Below are 23,320 nucleotides of genomic sequence, written 5' to 3' on the forward strand. Positions count from 1 at the left end.
GGGTTGAAGAATGTCATCATGGCAGAAAGCCCGCCACTCGTCAGAAATTGCCAGCTAGAGGAACAATGAGCATTAAAGTTCCGATAACGTATCAGAAATGAGAATGTAAGTGGCCGTCACCTCATGCAAGGCTGGAGCTTTAAGCAACATGACTGGTGCTATATAACATACACTATATGGTCAAAAGTATTCGAACACCTACATATTACACCTACAGGAGTTTTTCAGATATCCCATTCTAAATCCATAGGCATTAATATGGAGTTGGTCCCCCTTTGCAACTAAAACAGCTTCTAGTCTTCTTGGAAGGCTTTCTATAAGATTTTGGATTGTGTCTGTGTGAATTTTTGCCCATTTATACAGAAGAGCATTTGTGAGGTCAGACACTGATGTTGGACGAGAGAGCCTGGCTCACAATCTCCGTTCTAGTTCATCCCTAATGTGTTCTGTGGGGTTGAGGTCCGGGCTCTGTGCGGACCAGTCATGTTCTTCCACAACAAAACTCAATCCAACCATGTCTTTATGGACCTTGTTTTGTGCACCGGGGCATAGTCATACTGGAACAAAAAAGGGTCTTCCCAAAAATGTTCCAAACTAGTTGGAATCATACAATGGTCCAAAATGTCTTGGTATGCCGAAGCATTAAGTTTTCCCTTTACTGGAACTAAGGGACCTAGGCCGACCCCTGAAAAATAACCCCATGGCGTTATCCTAAGCCACCATACTTTACAGTTGGCACAATGCAGTCAGGCAGGTAACGTTCTCTCTTCAGACTGTCAGATAGAGAAGGGTGATTTATCACTCCACAGAACACGTTTCCACTGCTCCAGAGTCCAGTGGTGGTGGCTTTACACCACTCCATCCGACGCCTGGCATTGTGCTTGGTGATGTAAGGTTTGCCTGCAGCTGCTCGGCTCCCATGCCACAGTTTTTGTGCGAAGGTCAATGCCAGAGGAGGTTTGGACTCTGCAGTTATTGAATCAGCAGAGTGTTGGCGACTTTTATGCACTATGCTCCTCAACATTCGGCGACCCCGCTCTATAACTTTACCTCTTCTGTCACTTTTTGGCTGAGTTGCTGTGGTTCCTAAACGCTTCCACTTTGCAATAATACCACTCACAGTTGATCTCAGAATATCTAGGAGGGAAGAAAATTCAGGAACGGACTTGTTCCAACGGTGACGTCCTATTACAGGACCGCGCTGGAATTCAGTGATCTCTTTAGAACGACCCATTCTTTCACAAATGTTTGTAAAGGTAGACTGCATGGCGAGGTGCTGAATTTTATCCACCAGTGGCAATGGGACTGTATGAAATGCAATGATCAAGAGGTGTGTCCCAATACTATTGTCCATATAGTGTATACAACATTAACAATTGATATTTGTAGGACACTTTATATAATTGTACCTGGTCCTCTACATCTGCTTGGTCAAGTTCACATTCCTGGGCATCACGTACTGGATGGCCGTGCACCGTGGCTGCCCATTGCCCATCTGGTCCACAGTATTTGTACACATAACCATGCTGCACTGAGAGGGGACAAGCATGTTATTGTATAGCAGGACTAATTTTCAGCTTATTAAACCTATTGAAGGAGTTTTACCTTTCTTGTACCAAGGCAAGAACCAGGGGCAAGAGACATTGACAGTGGTATTAGGTTGAGCATCTGGCCAGCAGGAGAACTTATCAAATGTCCTGTTGCAGACCAGTCCTGAGGAAACACAGCAGTGACTTTTGTTTAAGAAGTGCAGTAATATATGTAATATTAAATATTGGACTAGTTAACTATATGATATAATGACTAACTAACCAATTAAATCGATATTTTTATTTTTTTTGGTCATTACAAACACACAGAGTGTTCGTGCAACCACTCAATATCAGGAGTATTGCCGGATTTATGGGTAAACTAAATTCCGTTTTCATTGAGTTTTCAGGGAGTTTGCCTGTCTGATCTAGTTTTATCCAGTCTAAATTTATGACTGCCTTCCCCAATGTTGTCACGTCACAGCCCTGCTCTGTGCCTGTGGGTCCTGCTGCAAAATCTGCCACGGAACCACGGAATTCCTCTCTCCCATTGACATCAGGCGGAATCTCTCCAAAGATTGAGCAGGACTCCGCGTGAAAAATTTCTCTGTGTTAACATCCCCTTATAGTGTGCGGAGTCCACCAAACAACTTCCCATATGTCAACCTTATAGCATAAATTTGGCTGTTACATGGTGGCAGCATTGGACTGGGGTTACTTGGGCCCACCAGAAGAGATGATTCCGAGGGCCTACCCTCCATCTATATAGAACATGTACATGTCCACTTTTAATTTCATCATAATCCTTGTTGTTATCATTGTAAACTCAGGACATATCATCAAGAAGGTCTTATAGGTAATTTGTGAATCTACTCATAAGAAATAGGCCCTAGTGGCAAGTGTTTGGCTCCAAGTCACCTCACAATGGGGTTGTCTTCTGCTGGACCATTAAGGCCCATTATTGTGTTAGTGCCTGGGCCCACTGGAGAATCCTCTGGTTCTCTGGTGGGCCAGTCCAACCCTGCATGGGGGAGTGGGGTATTGCAGTCTCACCTAAATTTGTAGATAGACCTGCACAACCAAGGAGATGCCTGTAGTTTCCTACTGCCATACTACAGCTGGTTTTATGTTCTTAAGGTGGTGGAGTAATCTCTCTATGTTATTTAATCTTTCATATATGTATATTGTATCATGAACGATACAACGTATTGTGTCTTCATTATGTAATGATAAAGAGTTGTAACTCACCTGTTGAAGGGGGTTCCATGGACATATTCTGTTGGCACTCGGTCTCATACTTCCTCCAGCTGTCATACAGGTAATCCATTATCTGAGCTGAGATAGCCTGTGTCGAAAACAGACATTGAAACCAATTCATAGACATGTAGAAAAGTGGTGTTATGCAAAGGGTAATTGCATCATATGGGATTGCTTCCTAAATGGCAGTAACCCGATCCCTGGCTCATTCTCATGTACTGTACATATACAATGATTCTGGCCAGTGTTCTAAGCTATCCAGTATAAAAAAGTATACATTAAACGTATACATGTTTTTAACATGTGAGTCTATAGACGACAGACGTCCGATGGATGCCTCTGATGGGTTCCATCCGGCAGCGATCCGTTACCCATAGACTCTTATGTTGAATAAAATGTATACATTTAACGTATATGTTGTTTTACTGGATGGCTATGACCTATATGTTTTTTTTTAATGGAAGTAAATGGGCAACAGATGGCTGATGGATGTCATCTATCGGAGGCATCTGTCGGAGGTATACTTTTTCTACATGTTTGTTTAACATCTTGCGCCATACATCTCGGATTAAGTTGGATTTAGAGAGAAATTATGGGAGGACACATCTGTAAACCTGAATGTGAAGCTCCACCTTTGGCGGCTAGAGAATAGATTTAGTGGAGTCGTATGAATAGCAATTCAATAACATAAAGTTGCAGGAGTGTGATAATAAAAACCTGCACTGAACAGCACAGCACTGTCCTACAAAATCCTGTAGATATGTGTTTAGTTTGGGTTTTCGCAAATTGGTGGTCAACCTTAGGGTATGTTCACACGGCCAAATTTCAGACGTATACGAGGCGTATTATGCCTCGTTTTACGTCTGAAAATATGGCTACAATACGTCGGCAAACATCTGCCCATTCATTTGAATGGGTTTGCCGACGTACTGTGCAGACGACCTGTTATTTACGAGTCGTCGTTTGACAGCTGTCAAACGACGACCCGTAAATTTACTGCCTCGGCAAAGAAGTGCAGGGCACTTCTTTGCCACGTAATTTGAGCCGTTCTTCATTGAAATCAATGAAGCACGGCTCAAGGTTTACGAGCGTCTCAAACGCCTCGTAAATTACGAGGAGGAGCTTTTACGTGTGAAACGAGGCAGCTGTTAACAGTCTGTCTTTTCACACGTAACTGCCTCTCAGCGTGTGAACATACCCTAACTTGTTAACAGACAACATCCCAACTTTTGTCAGTAGCCCCCACCCACTCTAATTGCTTTACTGAAGCTGAAATGCAGGTCTAAGCCAGCATTAATGGGGTTATGTGGGGACCAAAAATTATTAGCGGTGTAGTCACTGCAGTATGTTAATGCACTCGCTAATATACATTCCGGTCCCCCGTCGCGCTGATTATGAGATGTTCATAGATTTTTATAGCGCTGCCGGGGGACCGGAAGTCTAGTTGTACAGCCTTCTTTAATGACGATATGACTCTTCGTCATGTGACCGATCCCGCAGTACTCTATGTACTCGATGTACTACTGTACATAGAGTACAGCTGGGCCAGTCACATGACGAAGAGTCTAATCGTCATGTAAGAAGGCTGTACAACTAGACTTCTGGTCCCCCGGCAGCGCTATAAAAATCTATGAAAATCTCAGAATCAGTGCGGCGGGGGACCGGAATGTATATTAGAGAGTGCACTCACATACTGCAGTGACTACACTGATAATCATTTTCGGTCCCCACATAATTCCTTTAAACATAAGATAACTACACATTCAATCACAATATGCTTGGTTATACTTTTATGGCACTTCTTCAGAGAAGAAACCAAATGAGGATCATGGGTAAAAATAAAGCACACATTTTTTTCCCAATAGTTGAAAGGTGCGGTCTGCCGATAAAAATAAAATATGAACATGATTGTATGGACAGTGTAATTCTTGTTCTCTTGCAGTGAGCAGGACATTTATAACTTTGCTGTATAACTAATCTTACACAACTTGGGTAGTGTTTCTTCCTTGTTGAAACTCTATATTATGTGGAAAAAGCTACCGCTAGGACATGGCTGGCCTCAATATCTAAATAGGTCAATATCAATTCAATTACCATATATGCAATGGGTCGATAAGCACGGAAATTGCCCTAACAAGTTTCAGAACATTTGGGATAGGTGTCTGCAATCCCCAGTTTATGTAAACCTACATCAGAGTATATCTTACGACTTGACCCCTTGTGCCCTGGGCTATTTTTTGTTTTCTCGTTGTTTAATATCTCTGTACACTGTTGACTAATGGTTACATGCTGTTCTATGTAAAAATTTTGGTAAAATTGCGATAAAACTGTGACAAAAAATGCAACATGTGAACAGAGTATTTCTTTCTGCTTTGTACAATATAATAACACCGACCCCATGAGCCAAAATCCATGCGAAACAGCAGACACCAAAGAAGAACTCATACAGGACAAAAGATATATCTATAAAATTAGATTTTTATTAGGTCCATAAAAATATATATGCGAAAGCATATAGATAAAAGGTCACACACAGACTGGAAAGAAATGGTGGGTATTCCTGAAGCCAAGAAAGAAATGCCACATTACTAATACATATACAAGATACATATAGAGAATATCAACAGACTCACAATGGACCCGTATTTACGCCAGTATTTACGGGAGGAAAAAAATAAGTTTGTGTGCATGGGGCCTCATACTGGCAGACATGTATGCAAAGATGTAATAAACAAGAAGGAATACAAAAGGTCTCAGATATAGGAGACAAAAAGACCCCCAATGGGGAGTAAAAAGTGCAAGTGCAACAATCAATAAGGCCTCACGCCCACTTCAGTCTTTTTCTTTAGGGTGGTAGCCGTTTTTCTGACGGCTAGCACCCTGACCCATTCATTTCAATGGGGCCATGCACACTTCAGTTTTTTTGACGGTCCCGTTGCTCCGTTCCGACAGAAGTCGAGCATGTCCTACTTTGGTCCGAGATTCCGTGACCGTGAGGCCCATGCAAGTCAATGGGGCCGTCAAATAAACTGAAGGCACAGATCTACTTTTTTAAATGTCTTTACCATTTAGCCTTGGAAGGTTTAGGGCTTATTCAGATGAACGAGTGTAGACTCGGTCGTGAAAAACAGCCGTTTTTCACGTCCGAGTCGCACCCGTGCAGGAATTCATTTTCACGGATCCCTCATAGACTTGAGCCTGTTGAGGGATCCGTGAAAACGGTGAAAATAGGACACGTCCTATTTTTTCAAGGGCCCTTCACACGGTCCGTTAAAACAACGGCCGTGTGAACAGTCACATTCAATTGCATGGATCCGTGTGCTGTCCGTTTTTTTAAAGAGACAGCACACGGACGTATAATACGCTCGTCTGAATAAGCCCTGATGTTGATGTTAATACCAAATGTGAATTGCAATGCACTTTAATGCAGCTTTTTCGTAAGGCCTGCAATTTATTAGAAATACATTGTCTGTGAACTGTCACTTTTATTTACATCCATGTATGATACATGTCGCTGTGTGTGCACGTCTCCCTCTTACATAGAGGATGTGACCTGCTCTCCTGGTCATTCCCTCATGAGCACATTTGGAGGACTTCCAAGAAACACTGGTCAATCTGTGTGTTCAGGCCGATCACTGGGTACATAGTGTGAGAAGCAGAAGAATATCTTTCCATTCATTCTTGTACCTGGCAGAGAAATATCAGCAAGAGCAAGATACGGAGGAGGGCAATCAGGGGCATCACTGGGCACTGATAACCTCATCTGGAGGGTCTTCTGCTCTCTTCTGATGGAGCTTTCAGGAGAAGTGCACAAGACAGAGGCTAGAGCTAAGGAAGAGGGATAGAAAAAGTTCACACTTGACTACAGGAATATCAAAGCATGTCATCAACACTGTCTACTGTAACTTTTCTTGCCCATTTTTAAGGGCATCGATCACCAGACAGACCTCCCTACTTCTAAAGAATCGACAAGAAGCCCCAATAAAAAAATGCTAATGGGTTCACTGATCAATGTGTTTACCCAGTTGTAAGGAATCCATATGTAAACTCTCTTAATGCTTAGATTGGTCATGGCGGCTCAGTGACAGTTAATAATATACATTGTGCGAGCTTTACCCCGCTCCCACCAATGGACAAGAGAGCCATTTATTGGGTGCAACTTCTCTTTGATAAGATGCCCTAATTTAAAGGTATTATGTGGGGACCAAAAATGATACTGCAGTGTAGTGACTGCAGTATGTGAGTACACTCACTAATACATATTCCGGTCCCCGTCGCGCTGATTCTGACATTTTCATCTCATTTTATAGCGCTGCCGGGGGACCGAAAGTCTAGTTGCACAATATTCTTTAATGACAATATGACTCTTCGTCATGTGACCGTACCCGCTGTACTTTATGCACTCGATGTACTACTGTATATAGAGTACAGCGAGGCCGGTCACATTACGAAGAGTCATATCGTTATTAAAGAAGACTGTACAGCTGGACTTCCGGTCCCCCGGCAGTGCTATAAAAATGTAAGAAAATCTCAGAATCAGTGCGACGGGGGACCGGAATATATCGTGTGTACTCACATGCTGCAGTGAGTACACCGCTAATCATTTTTGGTCCCCTCATAACCCGTTTAAAGAAGTATCTGTCTGATTGTAAATGCCCTTTTCAATGCCAACTTTATAAAAATAAATCAATGCTATGCCCTAAGGCAAGGATTGACAGTCTTTCATGTATGGGTGTGCATACAGAGATAGCTGTCGAACACTAAGTAGGATCATCTTAATCTGTTCACATCGGAGAGCATGATCAACTAGACAGGTTCTCTTTACAATTATGCTTACAATGCCCTATTAGGGAATATGGACTCAGATGAGCTGACACATGAAAGGGTGGACAACCCCTACAAGTTACCTTCTTCTGATGTCTGAGTGACAGCCAATATGGTCATTACTGCAACTTCCCCATGGGTTCAACATTTTTTTTTACAACTAATGAATGACAAAACAGTCTAGGTATACAGGTTTTGGGGTGTACCACTACATAACTAGGTATGTGGGGTCTTTAGGGATCTAGGAAAACCTGGGGACTCTTGTGGGAGCTGTAATGGCAGCCATCTTGGTTTTCAGTAAGCTTCCTCAGAAACAAATATAATAAGAAGTGAGAATACAATTTGTAACAGAGGAAAACTCATAGATGTATATATTCCTCAGTTATAAAATATACAATCAAACATCATGATTTATAATGTACGCAATTGTTTTTCAGTAAAATATCAATGGAGAATCTCTTCCTTCATGTGTCAAAGATTAATGAGGTTGAACATGTGTTTTACAAAAGAGCTTTATAGCACTAGATAAAAAAAGGAACATGACTATATATAGCTCCCTGGCTATTGTGTTCAGGAGACATAATTCTATTTGCTCGGATAAAATGTCATAATTTCACAATGCGTATTTGTATTTGCAGACATGTCGAATTTTCCTAAGGTTCTGTCCACCGGCAAAGCTCCACCTTTGGAGAATAATATAGTATGGAAATTACGAATAGCAATTCCTCAATTCATATGCTAATATCTTTATCTCTCTTTAGTCAAGGATTATTTAAATAATAACACACAGAGCTGCAGGTGATTTGTGAGATGCTCCACCTTTCCCTGCAGGTGTAGGTTGCTTTGTGGAGACAAGGTATCATTGGGATGATCCTACAGCTAAAAAGAACAATTTCAGTAGTCACATCAAATTAGGAAATTTTCAAATATGCAATTCTATACTATGGCTTTTAACCCCTTGGTGACACGGCCAATTTCAGTTTTTTAGTTTTCGTTTTTTCCTCCCGCATTCCAAAAGCCATAACTTCTTTGTTTTTTTTGTTGACATAGCCGTATGAGGGCTTGTTTTTTGCAGGACAAGTTGTAGTTTGTCATGGCACCATTTATTGTAACATATAATGTACTGGGAAGCTGAAAAACAATTATTTGTGTGGTGAAATGGGAAAAAAACTCGGATTACGCCATTTTTGGGGGGGTTTTGTTTTTGCGGTGTCTATCAGGCGGTAGAAACAACATTATCACGTTATTCTACAGATTGATACGATTACGCTAATACTACATTTATACGTTTTACCACTTTTTTTTAAAAAACAACTATTTGCTAAAAAAAACAAAACATAACTTTTTTATTTTTCAGTCAATTTAGTGATGTGAGGGCTTCATTTTTGTAAGGCGAGCAGTAGCTTTCACCGATACCATTTTGGAGTGTATTCAACTTTTTGATCACTTTTTTATAATTTATTTATTTTACGGCGTTCACCGAGGGGGTTAAACAACGCTATATTGTGATAGTTTGGACTTTGAGGGTATTTTTACACAGCTATTTTCGGCCATTTTTCGGGCCGTAAACGCCCGAAAAACGGCCGAAAAATCGGAAGCAGAACGCCTCCAAACATCTGCCCATTGATTTCAATGAGCAAAACAGCGTTCTGTACCGACGGGCCATTTTTTTACGCAGGCGGTTTTGAAAAACGTCCGTGTAAAAAAATCGGCTGCGAAAAATAAGTGCAGGTCACTTCTTGGGACGTTTTTGGATCCGTTTTTAATTGACTCTATAGAATACAGCTCCAAAAACGGCCGTAAAAATCGTGAGTGGCTTAGAAAATGTCTGAAAATCGGGAGATGTTTTCCCTTGAAAACAGCTCCGTATTTTCAGACGTTTTTGAGTTTGTGTGTGAACATACCCTTACAGATGCGGCGATACCAGTTATGTTAATCTTCTGTTTTCTAACAGTACTTTAGGGGAAAATGGGGATTTTAGGAACTTTTAATACTTTTTTTAACTGTTTTTAACTTTTTTTATTTGTCCCCCTAGGGGACTTGAACCAGCGATCGCTTTGTTTTTTCATGCAATTTATAACGGCAGAAAATTAGGCCTAACAGTAAATTGTACTAGACTAAAATAGTAATTATAATACCAAACATATATAACATACAACATAAAAACGAATGAAACACGAAATAAGAGGAATGTCCTGTCAATAGTAGAGGGAACAGGTTTATTAACGAAGTAAAGATTAATTGCATCTCAATAAAGTTGGAGAGTTGAGGCAGGAAGGAAATACTGGACACTAGAGCCAGGACTGTTCGTGTTTACGTCATCAGTATTCTATATATTTACGGAACCATTTACTAGTTTGTAATAATCCCCACCACACCCAGAGGAGAAGGTGAACCAGCGAGGTCCAGGAGAACCAGGCAAGCTGTTTTTCCCATATGGGATTGTGTAAGTACTAAGCACTGACTCTTTATCTGGCTAATTTCATAAACTACTACACCATCATGCGCAGGTATTTCCCCCTATATTTGTATTTCTTTATGGACCTTGTGCACTGGGGCGCAGTCACAGTCATGCTGGAACAGAAAAGGGCCGAACCCCAAACTGTTCCCACAAAGTTGGAAGCATATAATTGTCTTGGTATGCTGAAGCATTAAGATTTTCCTTCACTGGAACTAAGGGGCCCAGGCCAACCCCTAAAAAACCACCACATAGCGTTATCCCTTCTTCACCAAACGTTACAGTTGGCACAATGAAGTCATTCAGGTAACGTTCTCCTGGCATTCACCAAACCCAGACTCGTCCATCAGACTGCCAGATAGAGAAGCGTGATTCATCACTCCACAGAACACGTTTGCACTGCTCCGGAGTCCAGTGGCGACTGCGTTCCACCACTCCATCCGACGCTTGGCATTGTGCTTGGTGATGTAAGACGTGCATGCAGCTGCTCGGCCAAGGAAACCCATCCATGAAGGTCCCGGTGCACAGTTTTTGTCCTGATGTGCATACCAGAGGTTTGGCGAGTTTTATACAATATGCGCCTCAGCACTCAGCGACCCCGCTTTGTAACTCTACATGGTCTCCATTCGATTTGCTGTGGTTCCTAAACACTTCCACTTTGCAATAATACCACTCATATTTGTTCGTGGAATATCTAGGAGGGAAGAAATTTCACAAACTGACTTGTTACAACGGCTGTATCCTATTAGAGTACCACGCTCTAATTCAGTGAGCTCTTTAGAATGACCCAAAAGCATAGCTCGTGGTTTGGGGTTGGGGGGCTGGTGGCCCCGGGCCCAGTAAGATGGGGAGGCCCAGGGGCGGGCTGGGCCGCGGTGACTTGTCCCTGTGTCAACTGTATCTGTGTCCTCAGGACGCAGATACTATTAAATCTAATGCTTGAGCAGGGAGCAGTCAGCTGCATTCACTGTGTAACGGCGGACGTGAGCGGCTCGGCACAGACCGGCGCGATGCATTGTCGTCATCGCGCCTGTTTGCGCCGAGCCACTTATAGTACAGACCGGAGGAGCAGAGGGATTGCCTCCATTCATCGTGGGAACGGTGATAGAAGGGTAATTATTTTATTAGTTTTTTATTAGGCACTTTGAGGGAATTATACTGTGTGGGAGCAGCTGTGGGGACATAGTACTGTGTGGGCGACGCTATGAAGGCATTATACTATATGGGGGCATTATACTGTATAGGGGCAGCTATGGGACATTATACTGTGTGGGGCAGCTATGAGGGCATTATACTGTGTAAGGGACACTATGGGGGCATTATATTGTGTAAGGGCCACTATGGGGGCATTATACTATGGGTGGGGCAGCTATGGGGGCATTATATTGTATGGAGTGTACTATAAGGGTATTACACTGTGTGTGGGGCAGCTTTGGGGGCATTATAATGTTTTGGGAACCACTATAGGGGCATTATACTGTGTGTGAGGCACTATAGGGGCATTATACTGTGTGGGGAGCCACTATAAGGGTATGTGCACACGTAGTGTTTTCAGGCATCTTTCGGGGTGTTTACGCCTCGAAAAACGCCTGAAAAAACGGAAGCAGAACGTCTGCCCATTGATTTTAATGGGAAATACAGCGTTCTTCTCCAACGGGGCGTTTTTTTACGCCTCATTTTTTGAAAACGGCACGTAAAAAGACGACCATGAAAAAAAAGTGCATATCACTTCTTGAGCCGTTTTTGGAGCCGTTTTTCATTGACTCAATAGAAAAACAGCTCCGTATTTTCAGAAGTTTTTGAGTTTGCGTGTGCATATACCCTATGGGCATAATACTGTGTATGGGGCAGCTATGAGGGCATTATACTGTGTAAGGGACACTATGGGGGCATTATATTGTGTAAGGGCCACTATGGGGGCATTATACTATGGGTGGGGCAGCTATGGGGGCATTATATTGTATGGAGTGTACTATAAGGGTATTACACTGTGTGTGGGGCAGCTTTGGGGGCATTATAATGTTTTAGGAACCACTATAGGGGCATTATACTGTGTGTGAGGCACTATAGGGGCATTATACTGTGTGTGAGGCACTATAGGGGCATTATACTGTGTGTGAGGCACTATAGGGGCATTATACTGTGTGGGGAGCCACTATAAGGGTATGTGCACATGTAGTGTTTTCAGGCGTCTTTCGGGGTGTTTACGCCTCGAAAAACGCCTGAAAAAACGGAAGCAGAACGTCTGCCCGTTGATTTTAATGGGAAATACAGCGTTCTTCTCCAACGGGGCGTTTTTTTACGCCTCATTTTTTGAAAACGGCACGTAAAAAGACGCCCATGAAAAAAAAGTGCATGTCACTTCTTGAGCCGTTTTTGGAGCCGTTTTTCATTGACTCAATAGAAAAACAGCTCCGTATTTTCAGAAGTTTTTGAGTTTGCGTGTGCATATACCCTATGGGCATAATACTGCGTGGGGGCAGCTATTGGGTATTATACTGCAAGTGGCTGTGAATGGAAGTTACATAAACAGTGTAGCATTATCGGAAACAGCGTAGCTCGCTATGCTATGCTCTTTCCCTAACAATAATTCACTTCTGTGGAAATTTACAGAAACAGAGTAGCACAGCGAACTACGCTGCTTACGTAAGCCTTACCCCATCGGATGCCCTTCTGCAGTTGAAAACATGTGTTGGGGGCCCACTGGCAGGGCTAGCCTTAGGTTGGATGGCGCCTTGTGCGAGACTCTCTATTGCTGCCCTCCACAAACAAAAATGAACCACATCTATAGACAAGCGCATACTGGAACATAAATACTGTACATACATATTTAGACAAACAGGCAAATATATATACAAACATTCTGGAATATATACATATATAAAGGTAAATATATAGACATACATACACATACTGTATATATACAGTCACACACAGGCACATAAATACGCTGAGAGGAAAATATAAAAATACATAAAAGGCACATATATACAAGCACAAAGACACATTCACATACATACCCATATATACACAGCGCAGATAATGTAGTAGATATCATCTGCAGTCCTATGTAACACCACAGATAAGAGTGATAACTCTCTGAGTACTGATAATGTAGTAGATATTACCTGCAGTCCCAAGTAACTCTGTGTACAGATAATGTAGATGTTACCTGCCGTCCTATGTAACACCACAGATAACACACGGTGATAACTCTGAGTACAGATAATGTAGTAGATGTTACCTGCAGCCATATGTAATACCACAGATAACACAGTGATAACTCTCTGAGTACAGATAATGTAGTAGTATTACCTGCAGTCCTATGTAACACCACAGATAAGACACAGTGGTAACTCTGAGTAAAGATAATGTAGTAGATGTTTTCTGCAGTCCTATGTAACACCACAGATATCACACTCTAATAACTATACCCACACATATATAAACACACAGAGACATACATATATACACACTAACATAGAGATATATATATACACGCAATCTAGCCCAGGATGCCCTGGGCTATAAAAAGGGCTCTGCCCTCTTGCTCTTTGCCAGAGCGTTGTTTGTCTCCCAGTGTCTTCCAGTTTCCCAGTGTACCTTGTTCTTGTATCCCGTATCGTGTTTCCGTGTTACCCAGTTCTAGTGCCGTGCTGTGCTGTTGCCGTGTTGTGCTGCGGTCTACGCCTGTTTTGCTACGAATCACCTGACATCTTCCCGCTGCCTAAATAACGGAGGAGTGTAGGAAAAAAATGTAAAGTGCCCCAGGGTTTGTGCATCCCTCCCCATTACATGCTGCACTCAGCTGCACATGTATGGGGAGGTGAAAGGTTTTCTTTAACGCCTTTGGAGTGAACCCATTAACAATTCAACAGAGTGGCCCAAAGAGGCATAACTTGAAGCTTCTGTGCCCAAAATCTGTAACAGGGCCCCTAAAACCATATGCCCCTTGGCACCAGAACCTTGGTGTGACTGCTACTTATGCACTACCTATAAATAGTGCCCCCATAATCCGTGTTAGCAGAGTGCCCCTAATAAGCTATAGCGCCAGCGCAGTTCTCCTCATAGCTTGTATCTGCACAGCACTGGCACTGTTTTATTTACTGTAAATAGGTTCAATATTCTGTGCTGTTTAATTTTATAATACTTATTTTTTTAAATATATTATGTCCGGGATCTGTTTTCACTGGCACAGAGCTCAAAATCCACTTTTTCCCTCGACACAGCCATGAGGGGTATTCTCATCGCAGACATTTATGGCATATCTACATAGCTCTTGAGTTCCAGAAACAGCGTAATACGCTAGTTCCGTAACTCCCATTCACTTCTATTAAAGTGATGGAAACAGCGTAGCTCGGCTGTTTCCGTACTCCCGACCGCCTCTTAACTGTCCGGAGCCCAGCGACATCTCAATATATTTTCATAATATATGACTGAAATACTGTTGGCTATGATATGTTATGAACTTTTTTATTTTTCCGTAGATATAGTCCTATGAGGGCTTGATTTTTGCGGGACGAGTTGTAGTTTTTCGTAGCACCATTTATTGTGTCATATAATGTACTGGGAAAGGGGAAAAATTATTTGTGGAGTAGAAAACGAAACAAACAGCAATTCCTCCATTGTTTTTTGCGCTTCGTTTTTACGGAATTCACTGTGCAATTAAAGCAAGATGTTAACTTTATTCTGCGGGTCAATATGATTACGGCGATACCAAATATATTGAGATTTTTCCATATTTTACTACTTTTACAAGGAAAAAACTAAGTGTCAAAAATAAAATTTATTTTGTGTCGCTAAATTCTGAGAGCCATAACTTTTTTATTTTTCTGTCGATTAAGTGGTATGAGGTCTTATTTTTTGCGGGATGAGCTGTAGTTGGGGTACATACAAGGTTTTTTTTTCATATTCAAAGTTTTATTGGTTTTGAAACAAACAAGTAGAAAACACATTTGGAGGGAGGGCCTCCACACAGTGAAAATTAAACAAAATAACAACAAGGGCAAAGCCCAAACAAGAGGGTGGACATCACATCCCATGATTAACGGTAGACATCAGCAGCAAGTGTAAACATAGTGAACAGGTGCATTGCATAAATTGGAGACAGAACATTTTGGTCTACATACGAGGTTTTGATCACTTTTTATTACATTTTTTGTTGCAGATGAGGTGACCAAAAAATAGCAATTCTGGCGTTTACATGTTTTTTTGTTACGGCGTTCACCGTGCGGGTTAAATAATTATATATTCTAATAGTTCAGACTTTTATGGATACGGCGATACCAAATATGTTTATTTTTTTACAATGCTCTAGAGGAAAAATGGGAAAAGAGGGGTTTTCTGAACTTTTAATATTTTTGGGTTTTTTTTACATAAAAAAAAACTTTATTGTACTAATTTTTACTCTTTTTATTAGTCCCCCTAGGGGACTGCAACCAGCGATCGTTGGATCGCTTGCACTATTTACTGCAATACTAAGGTATTGCAGTATATCGTCTCTCTGACAGGCACCTATTAAGCCCTGCCGGAGGCAGGGCTTAATAGGTGTATGAAGATGGTGGACCTGGGGGCGTTAATTAGGCCCCAGGCTGCCATAGCAATCATCGCCCCGCCCCCTTGCGATTGCATTGCATGGGGCGCGATGATCTGCTAGAGGGGGTCGCCCCTCTTTCTAACGATATAAATGCCGTGGTCGCTATTGACCACGGCATTTAACGAGTTAAACGAGCAGGATCGCGCTCGAGCATGATTTCGCTCATTATTGTGAAGTGTCGGCTGTAACATACAGCCGACACCCGCATCGTATGGAGCGGGTTCACTCCATGAGCTCGTTCCATACTTCCCTACTCGGCTATGCTGTAACCATACGTCAAATGTCGCGAAGGGGTTAATATACAAGCTTGTATCTTCGAAAAATGGCATATGGCTAAATGTAGCATGACAGCAGTTAGGGCAACAAACAGTTAGGGCATGTTTACACAGCAGAATTTTTGCGGCGGAATCCGCCCCGGATTACGCCGCAAAATTCTGCTTCCCATTCATTTTAATTGGAACCGGACGCTTCTGTTTCCCACAAGCTGATTTTTTCATCTAGCGGGCAAACGAAGCATCCTATCTGATCTTCGGGCGGATTCCGCCTGAACCTTCCAGTGAAGTGAATGGGAGGAGGAACCTTCCTGCTAACGGTAGGAATAATTCCGTGGCAGATTTTGAGGCGGGACCCACCAAGCAAAATCTGCCATGTGAACTGACCCTAAAGGTGGTTTTACACGTGCAGATGTTGCAAGTGTTTACCACTTTTAAAATGAGCGCCGATCGACACGACAATACAGCTTGTCGATTGCCGCTCGTTGCTTCCTCTTAACGGAGCAAAGATTGTTTAGTATGAGGCGAGCGCTCGTTACTACGATCATTCGCCTCCATACATTTCCATCATGTCGGCAGCACATTCTCTGTTTACACAGGGAGATACGCTGCCGACAACGATAATATTTATTGCTGCATAAACGATACAATCAGCTGATGAACGAGCGTTTGCTTGTTCATCAGCTGATCTTTGCCCTGTTTGCACAGGGCAATAATTGGGAACGAGCGTTCATTTGAACTCTCTTTCACCCAATCATTGGGCCGTGTAAAAGGGGATGGATACTCTGTGTAAAAACCAGGTAGCGTATCCGACCTTTTTTCGTACAAAACCTTTCATACTTATGTAGGTCGTTGTTATGGCGATCCATCCCTCCATCGCAGTCTGGTCCGGCCTCCCTGGATTACGCGGCAGCCCATGTGACCGCCGCAGCCTGTAATTGGCTGCAGTGGCAGTCACATGGGATGTAACGTCATCCCAGGAGGCCGACTTCTCATGTCATCCCGGCCGGCCTCCTGGGATGATGTATCATCCCATGTGACCACCGCTGCAGCCTGTGATTTTTCTAAGTGGTCACATGGGATGCAATGTCATCCCAGGAGACCAGACTGGTGTGAACTAAACCGGATGTATTTTAATCTGATTTGGGCATTGGGTCAGTATTTGAGAAGTACACGTGTTCCTTGCACCACATGGTAGAGCCTTAGAGTTTACTTAAACAATAGACTTGTTCATTAGGCAGGTTAAACCCTTTCACATTTCTATGTTTAATCCGGCTAGAGAGAAGATTTGACACACGTAATATTGGTCTAATACACCCTCAGGGGTAGCATTCTTGGGCCAGCTCAGACCAGATATAACTGCAGGCACCTCCAACCAGATAGGAGGCTTTAAATAGAAAGAGAAACTACTTCGTAGAAAGTCTCCAGTGTTCAAGATAAGGTCATGGCGTAAGCCATTACCCTCCTAAGCGCACACAGGAAACATTCCTAATTGCTAAATAATTGCTCAAGAGTTTTCAGTGTTAGATGTGACCTGTCACCTCTGCAGAACTTGAGCTCCTTAAACCAAAACATGAAGCCAGGACACCTGTAGAGGGGCAGTATGAGTGACGATCCGAGTTCAGGAAACATTTCAAGCGGATTATGGAGAGAAGCGACAGCTCCCTACTACCAAGCCAACAATGAACATCCCCCAAGTAGTGCCCCCTGTCCACCTGCACCTTGGCTTTGGTCTTGAGTATTAACAGTTATTTCCAGTAACGGAAAGAAGGTCAGTGGTTGGCAGCAGCAAATTATAGTCACATACGTAGGTTGAAAAAAGGCATAGGTCAATCCAGATTAGTTAGAACCCCCAATGCCATTCATCAGTAAATAATCATCTAGCCTTTTTTTTAAATGCCAACATAGTATCTGCCATTGCTACCTCTTGGGGTTGGGCATTCCATAGTTTCACCACTCTAACTGTAAAGAACCCTTTCCTATATTGATGTCTGAAACGTCTTTCTTCCACACACAATGAATGTCCCCTGGTCCTTTGTAGAGTCCTTGGAAAGAACAGATTACGTGCTAGTTCTTTGTATTGACAACAGATATACTTATACATATTAATAAGATCACCTGTAAGGCGTCTTTCTTCCAAGCTGAACAAGCCCAATTTTTCTAGCCTTTCATTGCAAGGGACACCCCCATCAACCATGGAGAACCAGTAAGGTCAAGTAGGGATATTAAATATGGTCAACTAAGTCCATAAAGACATCAATGAATAACCATATCCCCTGCCATATCTATGTCGAATTCTTGAATGAACTAACAAAATTATTTCAAGGGGTCAGTTGACTTGAAAAACAAAATGCATGTCATGCCAGTTTAGGTCATTGCTGCTGCAAAAAACAACATCTCAACCGTAAGGAAGAACAGTCATTTGTATCTACGGTCCAAGTTCCCTCAGGGTATGTTCACACGGCCTATTTTCAGACGTAATTCGGGCATTTTACGCCTCGAATTACGCCTGCAAAGATGGCTCCACTATGTCTGCAAACATCTGCCCATTGCTTGCAATGGGATTTACGATGTTCTGTTCAGACGAGGTGTAATTTTACGCGTCGCTGTCAGAAGACGGCGCGTAAAAAGACGCCCGCGTCAAAGAAGTGCATGTCACTTCTTTGGACGTTTTTGGAGCCGTTTTTCATTGACTCCATTGAAAAACAGCTACAATTACGTCCGTAATGGACGCTGCGAAAAACGCGAGTACTTGCAAAAACTTCTGAAATTCAGGAGCTGTTTTCGCCTGAAAACAGCTCCGTAATTTCAGACGTATTTTGTTAAGACGTGTGAACATACCCTCACTGTTACAACATAGAATAGTACATGTTATAAAAATGTATTGTACTAAGAAGTAGAACACTGTTATTTGAGACCTTTAAGTGCTGCTCTGGACGATATCGGGCCTTAGCCCCTTAGCCATTGTATACTAAAGTCCCTATTACACGGGCCAACAAACGAGCGTTCGTATAAACGCTCGATCCCGGTCATAGCCTTGTGTAAACAGGGCAATGATCAACTGATAAAAGATCAAGTGCTCGCTCGTTCATCGGCTGATCTGCTCTTATATGCAGCATTAAAAATCATCGTTGTCGGCATCTCATCTCCCTGTGGCTATACTGATCATCTGCAGGAGATGCCCCTACGAATTCTGTGTGCAGAGAAAGCTGGTTCCCACCGCTCAGAAGCTTTATTTTTCATCCCAACACTAGACATCTCCGATCTCTTTCTTCATTTTATCCTTGATAGTTACGGACTATGAGGTTCTCCCAGAACTTTCTTTTGCACCTGCACCCTTGTGGTTTTGTTTTTTTAAATAATTCCATATCATTGTGTTTTTATGTTTTGTTATAACTTTATATTATAAAACATTTAATAAATATTTGCCTGGATGCTGTAAAGGATCTGCCAGGCACAGCGGGGTTAACTCCCAGAACTAATCAGTCAGCACCTGAGAATACATCCCTGAGACTGACTCCTGCTTCCACCATTCAGGCTGGCAGGCTTAGGAGTGGGAGAGCCTATCGTAACCTGGCCAGACTCAGCTAGCTCCCGCCCTCGGTCTATTTAAGCCTGCACTTCCTGTCCCTCGGTGCTTGTTATTGCTTTTGTTTCTTTCCTTGTGGTTCCTGGCCCAGCTACAGCTCCTGCTATTTTTGATCCTGCTCCATACCGACCCTGGCTTACCGACTACTCTTCTGCTTTTCGTTTTGTACCTCGCACACTCCTGGCTTGACTCGGCTCGTTCACCACTCTGGTTGCTCACGGTGTTGCCGTGGGCAACGGCCCCTTTTCCTTGCTTGTGTTCCTTGTATGTTTGTCGTGTTTGTCGTGCACTTACTGAGCGCAGGGACCGCCGCCCAGTTGTACCCCGTCGCCTAGGGCGGGTCGTTGCAAGTAGGCAGGGACAGAGTGGCGGGTAGATTAGGGCTCACTTGTCCGTCTCCCTACCCCCTGCCATTACATAATAACAAGCCCATACCTAGTCTACCCCTGGTCCCTGACACCACTATGGATCCCCGTGAGACCCTGGCTCAGCAAATGCAGGGTCTCTCCCTACAGGTCCAGGCCCTGGCTCAGAGGGTCAACCAGCCTGATGCTACCCTGGTAGTTCCCCGCACCGCACCTCTTGAACCCCACCTCAAGCTGCCCGACCGGTTCTCAGGGGACCGGAGGACTTTTCTCTCCTTTCGGGAGAGTTGTAGGCTTTACTTTCGTTTAAAGCCTCATTCCTCAGGTTCTGAGAGCCAGCGGGTGGGTATAATTATGTCCCGGCTCCAGGAAGGGCCCCAAGAGTGGGCCTTCTCCTTGGCTCCTGACGCCCCTGAACTTTCCTCCGTTGATTGTTTCTTTTCTGCTCTTGGACTTATTTATGACGAGACTGACAGGACTGCCTTTGCCGAGAGTCAGCTGGTGACCTTAAGTCAGGGTAAGAGACCTGTTGAGGAGTATTGCTCTGACTTTCGGAAGTGGTGCGTAGCTTCTCGGTGGAATGACCCTGCCTTAAGGTGCCAGTTTAGGTTGGGTCTGTCGAATGCCCTGAAAGACCTGCTAGTTAGCTATCCCTCTTCTGACTCCCTAGACCAGGTTATGGCTTTAGCGATACGACTTGACCGACGTCTCAGGGAACGACAACGTGAACGTTTATGTATTTTCTCCTCCGACTCCCCCATGATGCCTCCCGAAGCTCCGTTGCTTCGTTCCTCCCCGAAAGATTCAGAGATACCTATGCAACTCGGGGCCTCCGTGTCCCCCCAACAACGTAGAGAATTCCGCAGGAAGAATGGTCTCTGCTTCTACTGTGGGGACGACAAGCATCAAGTGAACAACTGTCCTAAGCGTAAGGTTGCAGCCAGAGAACTTCCGCGTCTAAGTGATCATCGGGGAGGTCACTTGGGCGCACAGGTATTTCCCGTAAATATGAAACGTACTAAGATCTTGCTTCCCTTTCAGGTCTCTTTTGGTGGTAGGTCTGCTACCGGCAGTGCTTTCGTGGATTCAGGGTCCTCTACTAATATCATGTCTGTGGAATTTGCTATGTCCCTTGCTATGCCTCTTATTGATTTGCCTAAACCTGTCCCGGTAGTGGGTATCGACGCCACTCCTCTTGCTAATGGTTATTTTACACAGCATACCCCTGTTTTTGAACTCCTTGTTGGCTCCATGCATTTGGAGCAATGCTCTGTACTGTTGATGCAGGGATTATCGTACGATTTGGTTCTAGGTCTTCCCTGGTTGCAGTTGCATAATCCTACGTTTGACTGGAATACTGGGGAGCTAACCAAATGGGGTAATGAATGTTGTACGTCATGTTTTTCTGTTAATTCTATTTCTCCCCCTAAGGAGGCGAATACGCTACCCGAGTTTGTTCAGGACTTCGCTGATGTTTTCTCTAGGGAGGCCTCCGAAGTGTTACCTCCTCATAGAGAATACGATTGCGCTATCGAATTGGTACCAGGAGCTAAGCTTCCTAAGGGTAGGATATTTAATCTTTCTTGTCCCGAACGTGAAGCTATGAGAGTGTATATCCAGGAATCCCTGGCCAAGGGTTACATTCGTCCCTCTTCTTCTCCGGTAGGTGCTGGCTTCTTCTTCGTGGGGAAGAAGGATGGTGGTCTTAGGCCATGCATTGACTACCGTAGCCTGAATAAGGTCACGGTAAGGAACCAGTATCCCCTTCCTTTGATTCCTGATCTCTTTAATCAGGTTCAGGGGGCCCAATGGTTTTCTAAATTGGATCTACGGGGGGCGTATAACCTTATTCGTATCAAAGAGGGGGATGAGTGGAAGACTGCGTTTAACACGCCCGAAGGCCATTTCGAATACCTCGTCATGCCCTTTGGGTTGTGTAATGCCCCTGCGGTCTTCCAGAATTTCATAAATGAGATTTTGAGAAATTACCTGGGGATTTTTCTGGTAGTGTACCTTGATGACATACTAGTGTTTTCCAAGGACTGGTCCTCCCACGTGGAGCATGTCAGGAAGGTGCTCCAGGTCCTTCGGGAAAATAAACTGTTTGCCAAAACCGAAAAATGTGTGTTTGGGGTACAGGAGATTCCATTTTTGGGTCAAATCCTCACTCCTCACGAATTCCGCATGGACCCCGCCAAGGTTCAGGCTGTGGCGGAATGGGTCCAACCTGCCTCCCTGAAGACGTTAAGGCCTACGTCGCCGCTTGTGAGGTTTGTGCTAGGTCCAAGACTCCCAGGTCCCGACCAGCGGGCTTACTGCGTTCGTTGCCCATTCCCCAGAGACCTTGGACACATATCTCCATGGATTTTATCACCGATTTGCCTCCATCCCAAGGCAAGTCGGTGGTGTGGGTGGTGGTGGACCGCTTCAGTAAGATGTGCCACTTTGTGCCCCTCAAGAAACTACCCAACGCCAAAACGTTGGCTACCTTGTTTGTCAAACACATCCTGCGTCTCCATGGGGTCCCTGTCAATATTGTTTCGGACAGAGGGGTACAATTTGTTTCATTGTTTTGGAGAGCCTTCTGTATGAAGTTGGGGATTGATCTGTCCTTCTCCTCTGCCTTCCATCCTGAAACCAATGGCCAAACGGAGAGGACTAATCAGTCTCTAGAACAATACTTAAGGTGTTTTGTCTCTGACTGTCAATTTGATTGGGTCTCTTTCATTCCCCTCGCCGAATTTTCCATTAATAACCGGGTCAGTAACTCGTCAGGGGTCTCTCCTTTTTTTTGTAATTTTGGGTTTAATCCACGGTTCTCCTCCGTTTCACCTGGTAGTTCCAACAATCCTGAGGTAGAGGTCGTTCATCGGGAACTGTGCACAGTCTGGGCCCAGGTTCAGAAAAACCTAGAGGTGTCCCAGAGCGTACAAAAAACTCAGGCTGATAAGAAACGTTCTGCTAACCCCCTGTTTATGGTCGGGGATCTGGTGTGGTTGTCGTCTAGGAACTTGCGTCTCAAGGTTCTGTCCAAGAAGTTTGCTCCCCGGTTTATTGGGCCGTATAAGGTCATTGAGGTCCTCAATCCTGTCTCCTTCCGGCTGGAGTTACCCCCGTCTTTTCGGATACACGACGTGTTTCATGCCTCCCTCCTCAAACGCTGCTCCCCGTCCTTGGCTCCCTCGAGGAGACCTCCTGTTCCCATCCTCACCCCGGAGGGGGTGGAATTCGAGGTGGCCAGGATTGTGGACAGCAAGATGGTCCAAGGCTCCCTCCAGTACCTGGTCCATTGGAGAGGATACGGGCCCGAGGAGAGGACTTGGGTACCCGCCCGGGATGTTCACGCTGGGGTATTGGTCAGGAGGTTCCACCTGCGTTTCCCCAGTAAGCCAGGTCCACTTAGAAAGGGTCCGGTGGCCCCTCATAAAAG

General features: G+C 43.9%; 1 protein-coding gene across 2 annotated transcripts in view; it reads right to left on the reverse strand.

Moving 5' to 3' along the window:
• The window catches only part of GCGR (glucagon receptor), a 56,093-nt gene that overhangs the window by 24,098 nt on the left and 8,675 nt on the right, over nt 1–23,320 (reverse strand). For both annotated transcript variants that reach the window (XM_075846688.1, XM_075846687.1), the window contains exons 2-5: nt 6,474–6,614; nt 2,778–2,874; nt 1,606–1,713; nt 1,410–1,531 (exon numbers count right to left, since the gene is read on the reverse strand). In XM_075846688.1, coding sequence (XP_075702803.1) covers nt 1,410–1,531; nt 1,606–1,713; nt 2,778–2,874; nt 6,474–6,527 — 381 coding nt within the window. In that variant the 5' untranslated portion in view covers nt 6,528–6,614. The remainder of the gene's footprint in view (nt 1–1,409; nt 1,532–1,605; nt 1,714–2,777; nt 2,875–6,473; nt 6,615–23,320) is intronic.

The sequence above is a fragment of the Rhinoderma darwinii genome, chromosome 13 (genome assembly GCF_050947455.1).
Source record: "Rhinoderma darwinii isolate aRhiDar2 chromosome 13, aRhiDar2.hap1, whole genome shotgun sequence".
In the NCBI taxonomy this organism is placed as follows: Eukaryota; Metazoa; Chordata; class Amphibia; order Anura; family Rhinodermatidae; genus Rhinoderma; species Rhinoderma darwinii.